This window comes from Alternaria arbusti (genome assembly GCF_024043155.1).
Source record: "Alternaria arbusti strain BMP 1465 chromosome Unknown scaffold_7, whole genome shotgun sequence".
NCBI lineage: Eukaryota > Fungi > Ascomycota > Dothideomycetes > Pleosporales > Pleosporaceae > Alternaria > Alternaria arbusti.
In genome coordinates this window covers 1,087,090-1,103,073 of record NW_026249947.1, presented here as the reverse complement: position 1 = coordinate 1,103,073, position 15,984 = coordinate 1,087,090, and the positions used below count along the sequence as shown (strand labels likewise).

The 15,984-nt window shown below is 54.1% G+C and overlaps 4 protein-coding genes across 4 annotated transcripts; 1 reads left to right on the top strand and 3 right to left on the bottom strand.

Moving 5' to 3' along the window:
- Window positions 1-1,472: 1,472 nt before the first annotated feature.
- Window positions 1,473-3,397, bottom strand: J4E86_006177 (uncharacterized protein; the record flags this gene model as incomplete). Its single annotated transcript, XM_051446708.1, has 3 exons — window positions 1,473-2,885; window positions 2,935-2,981; window positions 3,379-3,397. The coding sequence occupies 3 exons, from the start codon at window positions 3,395-3,397 to the stop codon at window positions 1,473-1,475; spliced, it is 1,479 nt and encodes a 492-aa protein (XP_051302283.1).
- Window positions 3,398-4,060: 663 nt separating this feature from the next.
- On the top strand, window positions 4,061-6,798 carry J4E86_006176 (uncharacterized protein; the record flags this gene model as incomplete). Its single annotated transcript, XM_051446707.1, has 2 exons — window positions 4,061-5,197; window positions 5,245-6,798. The coding sequence occupies 2 exons, from the start codon at window positions 4,061-4,063 to the stop codon at window positions 6,796-6,798; spliced, it is 2,691 nt and encodes an 896-aa protein (XP_051302282.1).
- Window positions 6,799-7,645: 847 nt separating this feature from the next.
- On the bottom strand, window positions 7,646-9,806 carry J4E86_006175 (uncharacterized protein; the record flags this gene model as incomplete). Its single annotated transcript, XM_051446706.1, has 2 exons — window positions 7,646-8,932; window positions 8,982-9,806. 2 exons carry the CDS (start codon window positions 9,804-9,806, stop codon window positions 7,646-7,648), a joined length of 2,112 nt encoding a protein of 703 aa, XP_051302281.1.
- Window positions 9,807-10,420: 614 nt separating this feature from the next.
- Window positions 10,421-13,777, bottom strand: J4E86_006174 (uncharacterized protein; the record flags this gene model as incomplete). The annotated part of the gene is made up of 3 exons (XM_051446705.1): window positions 10,421-10,552; window positions 10,601-13,366; window positions 13,454-13,777. The coding sequence occupies 3 exons, from the start codon at window positions 13,775-13,777 to the stop codon at window positions 10,421-10,423; spliced, it is 3,222 nt and encodes a 1,073-aa protein (XP_051302280.1).
- Between the last annotated feature and the right edge of the window lie 2,207 nt (window positions 13,778-15,984).

The window sequence follows — 15,984 nt, the reverse complement described above, 5'->3', positions numbered from 1 at the left end:
AACTGTACGACGTAGCTTATTACTAGTAAAACGCCATGGTCAGACTCCTGAACTCCAATACGAATGTTTTGCAATTACCACAACACTCGGTACATCTAGACGGTTACTTCATTCTCCGGGCGAGCTGGTGCTAAACGTAGGAATAGCTCAGAAGGACACACATTACCGAGCTATGACCCATGTCTTACATGCGAATTTTGGCACTGCGGTAGAAGCTTAACGATCAGCTACGAGGCTGTCATGATGCCAAGTACCTCACAATCTCACTACTAGTGTTGCTGCTCTAATGTCTCAGCCATCGCAAGTAACAAGACATGCACCCTACAATGGATTTTGAAGATGACAGATGAACGTCGCATAGAGCGGCTGACCTGTCTTTCTAGCCTATCATGGAGAGCTGGTCTGACGACTTTGTACCTGCATGCGCTACTGACGCCAACCTACCGATGGAAGCCTAGATCATCGTATAAAAGTTGGCGATGCGACAATATGGCGAGATGCTGTGCCAGCATACTACTACAGTTCCAGTTCAGTTGTATACAAAAACGTCATGATATCGAACCCCTCTGCAAGATGCGACACATTGGGCGAAGCAGAACATTGCATCATCCACTGCTTCCCTACACATGACCGACAGCGTTGCAATGTCACTGTTTTCGCGACGGAAAATGACTTCCTGAACACCAACGCGCCATTTCAGAACACTGATCAATGCCCTAGTTTCTGAGTCAGAAGCCTTCTGCTTGAGAATGATGACCACCGTCAAGTCTCACAGCGACGCCACCTACACCAACCAGAGTGTCGGAGCGAATACGAAGGCCTCCCGGAAAGACAGAAGGAAGGCTTGGTCACGCCAGCTTTGTCACTAGTCTTTGGCATAGCGAGGGCGACTTATAAAGGTTGCTCCAAGCTCCTTTGGTTGGTAGCCGTGCTCATCAACTTAGTCCGACCTACACTCGTTACGAGAAAACGATGAAGCTTTCTACCTTCGCTACCTTCCTCAGCCTGTCCGTGGCTTTGGCAGCCGTGCTCGACACTAGACAGCAATGCAATGAGGATGACTGCTTCCGCGCAGTTTTCGGCAACGGCGGATTCGGTCAGATAATCAGGGCTGGAGAAGATTGCGATGACTTCCTTACTACAAGTGTCATCTGGTACCCAATGTTCGTATCCCACTCAAGATGTCCATCGAACACACTAACGATCTACTACAGCACCACCATCACGTCCTTTACTCTTACGACATCTACTCTGACAACACCATGTCTTTCGGAGGTATTGCCCGTTCCGACAGGAGTGCCCATTACTACCGACGAAGAAAAATTGTGGATTCGACAAGCTCTGCCAACCGGAACTAACTGGTCCACGACCACTGTCTTTGGACCAGTGCCTACATACGCCACCCAAGCCTGTGCCTCGCAAGAATACAAATCTGTATGCGGATGTGCGAGCATCACCGAAGATACTGTCACCTATCTTGGAACCGTAAGCTTCATGTCAGTGCGTGATGGGTAATGGCTGATCATGTTGTAGACTGTGACAAATATTGAGACTACAACGTATACCAGCGTCACGATAACTGGGACGTCCTGCCCAACCATTACACCGTCGTCTTCGATGAGTTCTTCAACTTCGAGCATGGTGACCTCGTCTCCGGTGTCCAGTAGTGTTTCTAGCAGCACTAGCTCTACTATCTCGTCATCCTCGAGCACGGATAGTTCTTCAAGCTCGGCGACATCGTCATTTAGCACAGGAAGTTCTTCGGTCTCGTCGACGGAGTCAAGTAGCTCGTCTAGCACGCCAACTGAAACCAGTTCCTTCGTCTCTTCATCCACGACTTCTAGTGGCTCGTCTAGCACAGGAAGCTCTTCAGTGTCCTCGACCGACAGTAGTAGCTCATCTAGCTCGTCTGCCACGCCAACTTCATCCAGCTCTAGCTCTTCAGCATCGTCAACTGAGTCTAGTAGCTCGTCAAGCACACCGACTGTATCCAGTTCCTCCAGCTCTTCATCTACAACACCAAGTAGTTCGTCTGCTAGCTCAAGCAGCTCATCTAGCAGCTTGTCCAGTAGTTCGAGCACATCATCATCAACCACAAGCGATGTATCAAGCACGAGCTCGAGTAGCTCATCTAGTACTTCAACTGAGCCCTCCGCCACTTCAAGCACCTCGTCCACGGTATCAAGCAGCTCTTCGACTTCCTCGGGAGAAGTTCCTGTCACAAGCAGCATGTCAAGCTCTTCCATGTCTTCATCATCCATCATGACACCAAGCTCCTCGTCAGCTACTACGTCACCCGAAAGCTCTTCCAGCAGCTCTTCATCAAGCACATCGGACATATCGAGCTCCTCTAGCAGCGTCTCGACGAGCTCAACTAGTAGTACTGAGTCCTCATCTTCAAGCAGTGCAACATCTACCTCTAGCGACTCAAGTTCATCTGCAAGTAGTAGTTCGTCATTTTCAACAAGTAGCACGGACTCGTCGTCGTCATTGTCATCAACCACTACTTTGACTCCGACCTCCAGTGCTTCGAGCACATCGGCTAGCAGTTCATCACCTTCATCTTCAGCGAGCAGCACCGACTCGTCGTCCTCGCTCTCATCGTCCACTATCATAGACCCGACGACCTCTAGTGCTTCAAGCACGTCTGTCAGCAGTTCATCGTCATTCTCATTGAGCACCACAGACTCGTCCTCCTCGCTGTCAACGATTACGATCATAACTTCAACCTCCAGTGATTCGAGCACGTCTACTAGCAGTCCGTCGTCCTCCTCATCATCTTCTTCTTCGTCGTCATTCAGCACCACACCGATTTCCTCAACCACCGATGTATCTTCGACTACATCCACAACGAGCGCAACGCCCAGCCCACCCGTGTGTGGAGGCTTTGGCGTTGGTCTCTGTGACGGCGCCTGCCGCGACCTTGCGACTGACGTTCTTCACTGTGGCCGCTGCAACAACGCGTGCGTCGCGGGCAACGTCTGCAATAACGGAGTGTGCGCATCTCGTGCATGCGACTCCAACTGCGAATTCGACCGCCTGTGCAACAGAAACGGAACTTCGTCATGCCGGTGCGCAAGGACCATGGGTGGCGCTGGTGTCTGTTACGACAAGGATGCGACAAACTGTTCTGACCCAGGTATCCTTCAATGCAGGACCTCAGCTAGCTGTCCGATCGGCACAGTTTGCATGCCTAACGTCTGCGACTGTGCAGATACTACCAAGGGCATCTGCGTTGGCACCACTGGGTGTGGGGACGAAGGATTGTCTGTCATGGGCGGGCTGATCCGAATCGGAGAGATGGAGAAGCGCAGAAGGACCGTCAGAGGGTTGGCGAACCAACTCTAAGGATGGGACGAAAGCATGGTGGTAGCATACGCAGGGAAAAGGGCGGCATCGTGGTTTGTTGTGATTTGGGAATAGTTGGGTGCCTGCCAATGTGCTAGTGGGCGTTGTACAATGGTCTTCACAACACAATATACATCCTTCGCTTCTATACCTACACCGGCAACGGCATCCCGTGTTGTGAATAGCGGTTGGCGTCAGTGCGACATTAAGCTCGCGGTGCATAAAGGCAATTTTTTGTTGTCAAGTGACGCTGCCGTGAGCGGTCAGTGCCTCGGAAGTTAGGTGCTAGCTTCTTTCGCGATGTCAACACACGATAGCGGGTGGTGCCAGTGTAGAGGGTCGCGTGTTTGGAGGCAACAATACGCGACGCGACTGGGGAAACGCAGGTGGTGTGGAGGTGTCCAGATGCAGGCCATCGTAGAAGGGCCTTGTAAACCACGGCGAGATATGACGGGTGCAATGTTTAATGTCTAACGCATGAATGTGGCGTCTAGCGGGTCCTAGCGTGCTCCCCACGCGCTGGTGTCGTTGCCGTGGGGATCGCCCGCCATGTCCGCGACGTAAACACAAAGTATGCCGGACATGTGCCTCATCGCCTCCCCAAATATGCCCGCCATCCTTCTGCTATAGACAACCCACGTTTCAAGCCTTCTCTTCCCGGCCCCGACCTCAGTCGACGCTTCCCCAATTCCCATCTTGTTGGAGCATCATCATGTCGACGCCGGACATGGCCACCGCCGCACCTTCGCATAGACGGAACAGGAGCGCTGCAGCTGGAGTGCTCAAGTCCATCATCGCGAACAAAGGCCACAAGCGTTCGCCGACCGAGGGCGCTGGGCTGCACAACAGCACCCAATTAGCCAGCCCGCCGTACATGCCTGTCTCCAACTTCCAGGCGCCGCTCCTGCCGCCAGACCACCCCCATAGCCAATTGCGCGCGGCAAACCAGACGGAGAACGTTCCCACCAACCCGCCGTCACCGCGCAAGTCGCGAGACGTCAATTCGAGCCCCAAAAAGAGCCTGCACAAGAAGACGCTCAGTTCCGTCTCGCTGCGGTCACTGGCCAAGAAGGAGAACAAGGAGGAGAAGGAGAAGCCCGCCTACAAGAAGTCATTCGACTCGCGGCGATCTCAGGAAGAAGCTGAGATGGGCGAGAAGCCGAAGAAGACAAAGTCATCGACCAATCTGGCTGCCATGTTCGGCGGGCGCCGGAGAGACAAGTCACCTGTGAAGGAGAGCAGAGACAAGGAGAACACCACACCACCCCGCTCTTCCCACGACAAGGCCCCACCTCGCACTCCCATCTGGGCCGAGTTCAGCTCCCAGCAGGAAGTCACCACTACGAGCAAAGTCCCGCTTAACGATCAGCGACGGAGCGTCGAGGAGGAGATTGCCCTCTACACTCCCCAGGACTACTCCCCCACCAAGCAGCGCAACTTCTTCGAGGTCGGCCAGCCAGCTCTCCGACCAGCTCCAAAAGAGCGACCCAAGTCTATGTTTGCTCCGAAGTCGACCTCCACGGCATCCTTGCTTGAGACCTTCTCGCGCAAGCGGAGCAACGAGCGCGTTCCTCTATCAGACACCAAGGGCAACGAGGGACGCACAAGGGAGAGCTCCCCTACAAAGCCTGCAAGACCCGTACTCAGTAGGGCGAGTACCGACACCGGCAGCAAGGACTACAGTCTCAATTCCATGGCGCCGCCGCCGCCGCCAGCCACAACCAAGAAGCAGAACCGAGTCATGGCTGCCGTTGCTGCCTTTAACGGAAAGTCAAAGCAAGCTGACGGTGCTCCGGCGTCTGCCAAGCTCGACCCAAAGGCGGTAGACGCCGAGTTCGAGGAGGTTCTGGTAAGTGCTGTCTGAAACCACCAATGAATACCTGCTAATGATACTAGGAATCTCGAAACATCCCCACACATCAACGTGCCCAGATGCGGACACTGAAGCTCGAGGTCAAGGCAGACTTTGTTCGCATGCACAAACTTGACATACCCCAGACCTCGCGAACAAACTCCGCCCAGTCTTCAATTGGCGAGAACACCAAGCAGGCACCACAGAAGTCGTCCAAGTCTCGACACGGATCTGCTGTCGAGGATGCACAAGATGAGGCGGAAGAGGACAAGTCAGCCAACTCTACTAAGCGTGAGCGACCGCGGAGCCGAACATTTACCTTCAACAGGAGTGACTCTCCCACGAAGAAGCAGAAGGGCGAATCCGGCGAACGGAAGACGAATTCAAAGCCAGCGCCTATTCCCAAGTCTCCGTCTATGAGGTCACTGAGGTCCAATGCTTCTGATCGATCTGTGTCCAACGGAGCGAAATCGGTCAAGGCCGACGAGTTCATCTCCTACTTGAAGAAGACGCCCAAGCCACAGAACGTCGAAGTTGGCAAGCTGCACAAGCTGCGCCTGTTGATCCGCAACGAGACCGTCGACTGGGTTGACAACTTTATCCAGGATGGCGGTATGACTGAGTTGGTCGCGCTGCTGCACCGCATCATGGAGATTGAATGGCGCGAAGACCACGAAGACACACTTCTGCACGAACTCCTTCGATGTCTCAAGGGACTCTGCACAACTGCCACAGCTCTCAAGCAGCTCAATGAGATCTCGTCGACACTGTACCCTGCATTACTTGCTATGCTTTTCGACGAAGAGCACAAAGGTCCGAGCGAGTTTACTACGCGTGAACTCATCATCGAGATCATCTTCGCTCACATCTCCATGGCACCTGAGGGCGAGCTGGAGACCCGCGCTAAGGAGCTGATGAAGTACCTCAAAGACCCTGTCAAAGAGAAGCAGGCTTCGACGGTTCCGTTCATCCTCCAGATGCACACACAGCGGCCCTACCAGGTCTGGTGCAAGGAGCTGTCCAACGTGACCAAAGAAGTCTTCTGGATCTTCATCCACCACCTCAACGTCATTCCCGTTCCCCCCAAGCCTACGGAGGGAAAGTCGTACGCGAAAACGCACTTCCCAGGTCAACGCGCAATCGTTCCTGCAGCACCCTACGTTGGCGGCGTGGAATGGGACGCAACCAACTACCTCGCCACTCACATTGACCTCCTCAACGGCATCATGGCCTCTCTCCCCACACGCACCGCACGCAACGAGTTCCGCTCCGAACTCAAAATCTCAGGCTTCGAGAAACTGCTCGGTCACCTCCGCGCCTGCAACCCCAAGTACTATGGCGCTGTCCACGACAGCGTCAAAGTCTGGATCGGCGCCGCCCTCGAAGACGACTGGGACGTCAAGACTGTGCGCATGGGTGCTGGCGATGGCAAGGGCGGTAGCGTAAGCCCAGCTAAGCAGAGCCCGAAGAAGAAGACGGAGCCTCCACCGCAACTCATGGCACCGCCTAAGATGGATGTCGGGCTTGGTCTTGGACTGGGCTTTGAGCGGGAGATTGCCATTGGCAGTACGAACAAAGTGGACGATGACTGGATTTGAGGTGTTCGACTTCGCTATCTGTCCGACATCTACTACCACTTGGATATCAGCCTGATATCTCCTACCCAACAGCCACTCTCGACCATCTCCTCCTTTGGATGACCAACTGCTTCGACTCACCATCAACTCAGCAAACCCATCCACACTGCTTTTCCCACCGGCGCAAACACGGATACAACGGCGTTCATCACCTCTCCACTGCATTCCATCTCACATCGTCACATCGTCAAATCAACATCAAATCATAGCATGCATCTTATCCTTTCCATCTCCCACCCCCATTGGATCTCTTTCACGACACTCTCTCTTTTGGCATTCCTGGGGTCATGAACGAATATCTCTCCCTCTTTCACATCACGACCTTAGCATATGACATGACTCTCACGACCGACACGACACGGCTGGCTTCCCTTTTGCATAGGGGGCAACGACGTTGTGTTTTACTACCTTCCTACCTTCTTTTCGACACACACAGATACATGAATGGAACGCGTGTATAGTGTATACATATACTTGTTATTGCGCTCCTTTTTTTTATTGTTTATGCGCTATGTTTGAGATGCATGGGTATGGGCTGGGGCGTATAATGTTTGGTTAAGGAGTTTTGATGGGGAGAACTCAAGGCATCTATCTTCAACATTTGGTCGTTTTGTGATGATGATGATTGATGTGATACAAACGCCCTAACCAGGACTCTATTCAACGTTCTAAGTGGGTATCTGATGTCTGACAACTGCAACTCCGTCATCCCAGGCCATAGCCATGACCATGCTAATGCCGCTAAATGATAAACTCCACATGAATGCCTCAAACCTCACACTCTTCGTAAGTCATACCCCATACCACATCAAGCCTTCTTCTTCCCCTTCCTCCTCCCCTTCTTCTCACCCACCTCCACGGTCCCACCCTCCACCTCACCCTCCTGCAACCCCATAACCCCATTCCCCTGCATCTCCTTCAACTTCTCCTGGCCACTGATAAAGAAGCTCAAATCGCGATTCTGCTCCTCGAGATCCGCTTTTTGGGCCTCAAGCTCCTTAACCTTATTCTCAGCCTCTTCAGCCTTCTTCTCCAAATGCTTAATCCGCTCCATCAAGCTCTCATTCACAATCTGCTCTTCTTTGTATTGCTTTGTGAGTTTGCGGGCGAGTTCAGATGCGGACGTTGCTTTCTGGGCGTTGCGCGCGGATTCGCGGGTGAGGGAGGCGATGGTATTTGTTGCTTCGGACTGGGAGGTGGAGAGCTGGTCGAGTTTTTGGGAGAGCGAGGCGACGGATCGGGTTGCTTCGTCGGCGGTGGAGGCGGCTTTTGCTGCTTTGTCTACTGCGCGTTCGAGCTGTTCCTCAAAGTATGCGCGTTGGGATTCGAGTTGCGAGGTGAGTAGGTAGGCGTACTCCATGCCCATATTATCGAGCTTCTCGCGTGGGACGGTGTCGTTGGAGTAGCCGGTCATGCCGGGTGCGCTGAAGGATTGGTTCGAGGCGGGCATGTCGACAAGTTTGCCGTCTGCTTTGTTCTGGATTAGGCGGTGGACGTAGCCGTCGCCTGCATAGTCCCAGACGTGTTGGGTTACCACGTCCATTGCGTAGGTATGGCTTGTTGCTTCGTAGTGTGCGAACGCGTGTGCTGAGTCGTAGCGGCCACATCCTATGTTACCGCAGATTAGGCAGATCCAAAGGTTTTGTGTGGATCCGCAGACACTGCACTCGTTGTCTGGACTCTCGCCGTCTGCGCCCCGATTTGAGGTAAAGGCATCGTTTTGTGTGTACCGACAGACTGGGCAGCCTGAGCCCCGCCACTTCTCAAGACAGGCGCAGTGGAAGACGTGCTGACATAGAATGGTGAGGAGGCCAGTCGTTTCGTCCATGCGTTCGAGACAAACAGGACAGGTTGGTAACTCTACCAAAGCAGGTGTAGGTGGAGCGTGTGGTTTTGCGGTAAGCGAAGTAGCGATTGATGGTCCGTCGACTGGTGAAGGTACGGTGCTAGCTGGCGGAAGAGGAGCTGTGGGTTGTTTGGTTGGCGCGGGCGCGAAGGGATCGTTGGTGAGGTCAGGATACGAGGTGGGATCGCGGTTTGAGTCGCCGTTCTGGAAGTTGATCGACTTGACAAAGACGACATGACAGTACTCAGGCTGTTTCTGTTAGCTGCAACCTCTTGACTATGACTGTCCTTTGTCTTACCTCCATACTATTGAAGGCCTTGCCATCCCATTCCTTTCTCCACGCCCTCGCTTTCTTGGCTTCCCGGAACTTCATCAGCACCATGTACTTGTTCGCTCTGCTTGTCCGGATGAGCCTAAAGTGCGAGACGTCCTCCCTCGTCTGCTCGCCCATGAAGCCGAGAAAGTCGGAAGGTGTCATGTATGAGGGCACCGCCAGTATGCACAGCGTAGTGCAGTCCTCTTCGTTGAAGTCCTTGCTCGCTCCGTCCACCTCATCGTACAAGCCTGGCGTGTCCTGTCCATCGCGATAGAGATGCACCACGCCCCAGCCAACATCTGTGTCTTTCAGATCTGAGGGTATGAACTTGCCCTTGGTCGCGAGACCACCGGCATTTGGCGCGTGTGAGGAGTGCTTGAGGCGGGCTCGATCGAGTTCAGTGCCGGTGCTCGGGTTCATGTCGATGCTCAGTATGGAGATGGTGTCGAAGCGCCAATCCCTGTGTGCAAAGCTTTGTGTTCGCCTGTGTCCCGGCCTTTTGGGCGGTTTGACAACGGGTACCGGGCTATCGTGGTGATCTGAGAAGGATGGTCGCGCGCGATGACTGAACCGGCGGGCGGTAGATGTGCGATCACGGGCAGCAGCAGCTTGGCCGGCCTCACTGCTAGAAGCTATGGGTTTCGGGAGGTTATTGTATGCGCGTGATGCCGGGGGATAGGAGCCCCAGGACGCTCGGCGATGGGCTGGAAGCTTCGAGTCGAAGATGTCGCTAGGTAGAAACGTCTTGTCCGGCGACGAGCGCGAGGGATACAGCTCGAAGGTAAGGTGGAAAAAGTACGCCGGCATCAGGTCTTATTGGTAGGTGCCTGCATTTCCAGCGAGTGTGATTGTGAACAGAAGTTTAGAACGTACGCAACGTGTTTGCGACCTGAGCTACGTGACTTGCAGCCGCGGCAGTGGGGCAAGCGCAAGCGCGTCATTCCCGCATCTCCGCAAATGTTAGCGCACCAAGACGCGCACGACTTCACGACAAGGCACATTTGGAGGATTCTAGTGATAGAATTATATTTCATTCTTGCCCTGTACCTATGCAGTGCAAGCCCAGCTAATCCTCATAATGGTGGTCGCCCATGACGTGCCCTCGATGCTGTCCTTCGGATATAGTAAACGCCATAGCTATGCAATAGTAAAGAAAATGTAAAGAAACACGCTATCCCGACAAAGATGTCATTTCCCACACTATGTGTACGGTAAGAGAGACGGCCAAGGCCGAGCCAAAGAAAGGCATTTCATGATGCCACCTGAATAAATAAGATTCCATCGCCGTGTCGTCAAGTCATTCGCCAGAACGCGTAGTGGGTATCGCTTTTGAACATGGCCAAAACATTCGCGCCGGTCCCAAGTGGTGATGGGTGTAACTGTAATTCGTGTAACTCGCAGTGTTGAATGGTAGAACAGAACTAAGCCTGGTCCACGTCGATTAGGTCGCCCTCGGTGATATCTTCGATCTCGTGGCCCTTGGAGTTGACGACAATGCGTCTTCCTCGTTGGTCGGCGGGAACTCCGTCGCGTGAAGCACCAAAGTCGAGAACCTGCAATTGTCAGCTAGTAATTCGTGAAGGCTGTTCTTAGTTGCTTACCTCGATGTATGTCATGCTGTTGCGCTGAACAGCAGCAACACAACGACGCTCATTGAACTTGACCTGCCATACGCCGCTCAGGTCCGTCAGCAAGTCCTTGACAAACTCGCCCGTCTTCACGTTCCACATCTTGAGTGTGCGGTCAGAGCCAGATATGACTTTCTGGCCGTCGTGCTGGAAGCATGTTATGGCACCTGTGTGAGCACATAGTCGGCTCTTGCATTGCCCATTCTCTGGGTCCCAAATTCGGAGAGTTGAATCAGCAGCCGCTGATACCAAGCGCTCGTGACTCAGATCGAGAAGACCGACGAGCGAGGTATGACCCTCAAGCGTGAAGATGCAGGCCCCTGTCTCCAGAGACCAGACTTTGACCATGTTGTCCATGGAACCACTGATGCAGCGGTTGCGCGCATGGTCGAGAACAACACTGTACACCTTCTGCGAGTGACCTTGAAGGCGTTGCAGAACCTCTCCGGTAGAGATCTTCCACACTCGGACAGTGCAGTCGTAACTGCCACTGACGAGCGTGTCACCGTGTGCAGCGATCGCGCGCACTGAATGATGGTGTCCAGTAAGGGCGCGTATGAAGTACGGATTGTCATGATCATTGGATGACGCTGCTGCCTGCATGATGCCCCGATCGCCTGGCTTGGGAAGTTTCCAGACACGAAGTGTAGAGTCTCGCGAACCCGTAATAATGAGCTCCTCCTTCGGCATCATGATTGGCTGGCCGTCAAGGGTCTCGCCAATCTGAGTTGGCTTGAGTATCACTAGGCATCGGACGGTGGAGGTGTGACCCTGGAAGACATGCGTGCACTTTCCCTTTTCGATATCCCACACGCGCACTGAGCGATCGGTGGAGCCGGATACAAGTGTGTTGCCCTCGTACTGAAGGGCCCACACGCCGCCTTCATGCCCTTCAAGGCGGCTTCGTAGCGCTCCTGTTTTTGTGTCGTAGACATTGATGTTCGTATCATCACTGCCTGTCAAGATTTTGTCTGTGTCAAACTGAAGGCATGTCACCACGTGGCGCTGATGGGCGCGGAATGCAATGTGCTTCGGCTTCGTGTCAGTCGCCATCCAGCTCTTGCGGATGAGATGATGACGTTGATATAGAGACTTGAAGAGATGCATAGCACGAAGACCAGGCAAACCAACATTGGGATCGGAAATGGCGGCCTCTGCTCGCTTGGCAAAAGCATGCGGGCCTTCTTGGCAGTCTGCGGGGCGCGAATAGAGGGCCATCTGTGTCCTAGTAGAGGGGCGGCTCTTGCGCGCTTTCTTGCCGCTGCCACTACCATGTTTACTGGTAGCCTTCCTCTTCTGACGTATGGAAGACGATCGTGTCACTGCGCCCTCTTGGTCTAGCAAACCACTGGAGAATCCCGAGCTGGAAAAGCCCGAGTGGCCTTCGTTGTCAGATCTAGAGGCTACCGATTGAGCCCTGAGATCGCGCTCGTAGCTGTCAGCAGAATGAGGATATTGCCAACCCCAGCCTTCTTGCACAGCGCGCTCCAACTCGCCATACGGCAGCTTGTAGCCATCCTTGTCCAACAGATCTTTCCATGCAGACTCGTGGGTATCGGTGAGCTTCCTCCAGTATTTCGACACCTGTGCGGCGCTGCACATGCTCTTGACGTCCAGATACCCAATAATCTCAAGGCTGAGCTCCGTAGGTAACGAGGCGATGAAGTCGCGTTTGAGGGCGGGATTGACGACATCTGCAACAAAGTGTAAAGTCGGCTTCTTACATCTTCTGAGCATCTGGTATAAGACGTACGACTTCATCTGTTCCGGCAGAGCATCGAACGAGTTCAGCATGTTCGGTATGTCCATAGCGGAGGGTGTGGGTAGTTGCGTGTTGGAGCTGTCGGCGTTGTCACGCTGTCGGGAGCCAGGAAACAGGGTGAAATCTCCCACGCGTGAGCTGCTTGAGGTGCCCTGTGACAGGTCAAGCCCGGAGACGTCGTTCGCATCGAAGTCCATGTCTGTGCCCGAGAAGGAAGCCCCGCCATTTGTTTGTTGGGCGAGGTTTGCGGCCGCAGTGATGGGCGACAAGCTCGGACTAGGTAGGCTCGCGTCTTGTGCAGACGTTGTGTCAAGAGGCGTGAGGCGTGAGGGGGTGAAGGACGCGTCGTCGGCGAAGGGTCCAACTGGTTCCAGATCAGATTCGGCGATTGGGGGTGTAGCAGCTACGCCGGGGCCATCGAATACACCTGTGGGGAAGGCGTGCTCGGGAGAAGGCTCGCGATGGTCCGAAAGACTACCGCTGGAGTGTGATGACCGAGCGCCTGATTCTTGGAGCCGCCATCTGGGCGGCGTTTCGTCTGGTGCAATTTGCTGTGACGTAGTCCGTAGCTTGGAGTTGTGTAGATGGGCGGCGGTGCGGAGTTTTGCCAGCTTGGATGGTCCGGAGCCTGCCATATCGGTATCGGGTGTGGCCAGCTGCGGATCCTCCATGTCATCCGAGGTGGAACGGGAGGCCGTACGTGTAACGTCCTTATTCTCGTGCTCCAGCCGGGGCTTCTTGCTTTGGCGATGTATGCCGAGAAGCTCGACGGCCTTTGTTATTGACGGTGGCGGCGGCGAATCGTCTGCATTATCCCGTTTCCGACGGCCAGATACGGAGCGTAGGCCTTGGTGAGGAGCGCGTGGTTTCGGACGCGTCGAGCGGCTGGGTGTCGTGAAGACTGGCGGGCCGTCATACGACTCGACCTTTCTGAGGGTGCCGTTGGTCGATCGTAGATTGCGTTGGAGTGATTTCTGCTACAATAGAAGCGTTAGCCGGTGGTTGGCAGATGCAACGTGCAGGGCCTCAGCCGCAGGCATATCCCTGGCATGAGGAATGCGTACCTCTCGCACCCTTTCCGATGCAGCGTCTGCCTCCTCGAAGCAGGCCAGGTTGCCTCCAGATTCAAAGTAGAACTTGCGTATCGACTCGGGTGCCTGGACGTGGGCCAGCGGGTAGTCCTTGGGGTCCCGCTCGCTAAGGCTGCCGGGGGCGTTTACACACAAAGGCGGGAACGTGGTCGTCGTGGTGTATGTGGTCGTGACTACCGTGGTCTTGGTGGCAGGCGCGAAGGAGAACTGTCCCATGGTGGCGTACGGGTCTGTGGCTTCGGTGTGCACCGTCTTGGCCACGCCGTCAGCGCCGGGGCCAGCAGCGTTGGAGGCCATGTTGCACGGACGTGACGAGAGACTGAGGGCGTGAAGGCTCTTTCGGGATCCAGTATTTCGTGGGAGGATGGGCGTGGAGAGCCTGTTCGGAACACTTGCCGAGTGAAGAGGCTCGCGGAAACGTTAGTGGTACTGTTCCGGGACCTGAGACCTCGGGATCAAAGCGCGAGCTCGGAGGAGCAGAAGACAGGCGGGAAGAGCAGCGACTCTAGTAATCATACATGTCGCCAGCCTATACGTTCGTCGTGTACGGGCTCGTAGTGGTGGTCACGGGAACCTGGTACTTTGCTATCCGACGTGTCGCCGCTGACGGAGAGATAGGAGCCGCTGGAGACGTGATGCCGTGGCGGAACGCGAAGTGCAAGGTGGCGGTAAGGTCGGCACGCGGTGGATCGGGAAGACGCCAGAAACGAAGGTTGGTCGTGTAGTCGTGTAAAAGGCAGTGTGGTGGACTGACAGTGGTGGTGGGGTCTAAGGTAACGAAGGCACCTGGCTGGTGGGCAAAGCTAGCTTCCTCCATCCATGCAGGTGTCAACCGCCCCAATTCACACATATCACGCGCAGCGGCAAGCTTCTAGTCTTCGCGGCGGGGCAAATTATCCCAGCAATACTCTCCAGCATGTAGAAATCACCTCAATACATCGCAACGCCTCTTCCTCTCTATGTCGAAGCTATGGTTCCTATGACATGAGCTATCGCTGCACCTGCGCAGCTTGCGGGTGGATAGTGTTCTCGCGTCACTCGGCTCAGGCGCCTTCGTGTGATTCGATCACTGCCCCATCGACTTTTCCCGCCGTGGCAAAATCACAACAACAAGCGCCGCCCTCATGCTTTACCATCTTCCGCTTTGTCTGAGGGAAAAAGCTTCCATAACAAACGATACCGTGGATCCGTTCGATTTTCGAGACTACACGCTGTGTATGCGTCGGACACATAGGCAGCAGTGTTGCAAGAGACAGCTGCACGACGCCGGAAAGCGCCACATTGCATGACACATCTGGACAAACACAATACCCAATGAGCAATACAGCAGCAGCAGCATCCAGCAAGAGTGACTGTCAAGATGCAGTCGCAAAGACATGGACGGTTGCGTGGTTGAAAGCCCGGCTGATGGCCACATCGCCACATTGGCGACTTGCCATGATCAGATGTCTTCTTAATACATATCGAAGGAGCGTACGTCCGACATGTGGCGTGACTCACTTGAATCTGCATAATAATAGGAAATCATTGTTGCCCAAGTGTGTTGTATAAAAACACGTGACGACCTTATTTCATCGTAACGTGACCAGTAAAACCGAGACGATGCTTTCCGCTAGAACCGCACATGACGAGCTGTCGTCGTATGATGTGTCTACCATGACCTGCCTTCTCATCTAAGGCAGCATCCTTCATCAAACCCTTTCGTTGCGTTTGCGCCAGCAACGTCGGCGTCTTCGTGCTAGAGTGTCTGAGAAAGCGACAGAAAGAGATTTCATTGTCTGTTCGCTGTCGTTCTCTCCACCCAATATAAAAGGAGGAAAGATATCTTGATACCCAAAGCGCAGTTACTTATCATCGTTCCAGTCGACCAGGCTCCCGGGCTCGGAGTGACTGAACGATAGTTTGAGAGGAATATGTTTTAACTTCTGGATGTGCATCTAGTGTTTCAGCTGCAACTCGAATGTTCATCACAGAGAGTTCGCATTGTCGGGTCCATGTTTGTTGCTCGGGTTCGGGTGGAGGAGCTTGTAAACTCTACTACTCAGACTGCACATGATGTGTGCATCTCCTTCGTACGGCCAGCCAGGACCTGCTCCGAAGTCATCCATAGGGAGCAAACATGAGCGCACCGAGCAAGCTGAAACGACCTTCCCAAGCCCCAGTACCCATAGCACCAGCCGGACCTGTCAAAAGTTCGCGGTGCGATCTATATTCATATTAACACGGCGAAAACTCCGAAAGCCACTCAACGCCACCAGATGCGTTCGGCTGCGTTCTTTCAGCCTCGTTCTTGGGCCTAAATAATTTTGTCACGCTGACATGTTGGGTTCGATTGACCCTGAAAGTAGGGCTGTCGTTCACGTCCGGGCCTTCTTTGAACGGCCTTTCAAGGTTTAATGTAGGGAACAGAGCGTTGGACAGCAACACGCGACAAGCTCTCGCATCAGCACTACGTGAAGTATAATGATTGTGTTCGACGCGTACAGGACATGGACTACCTTGGT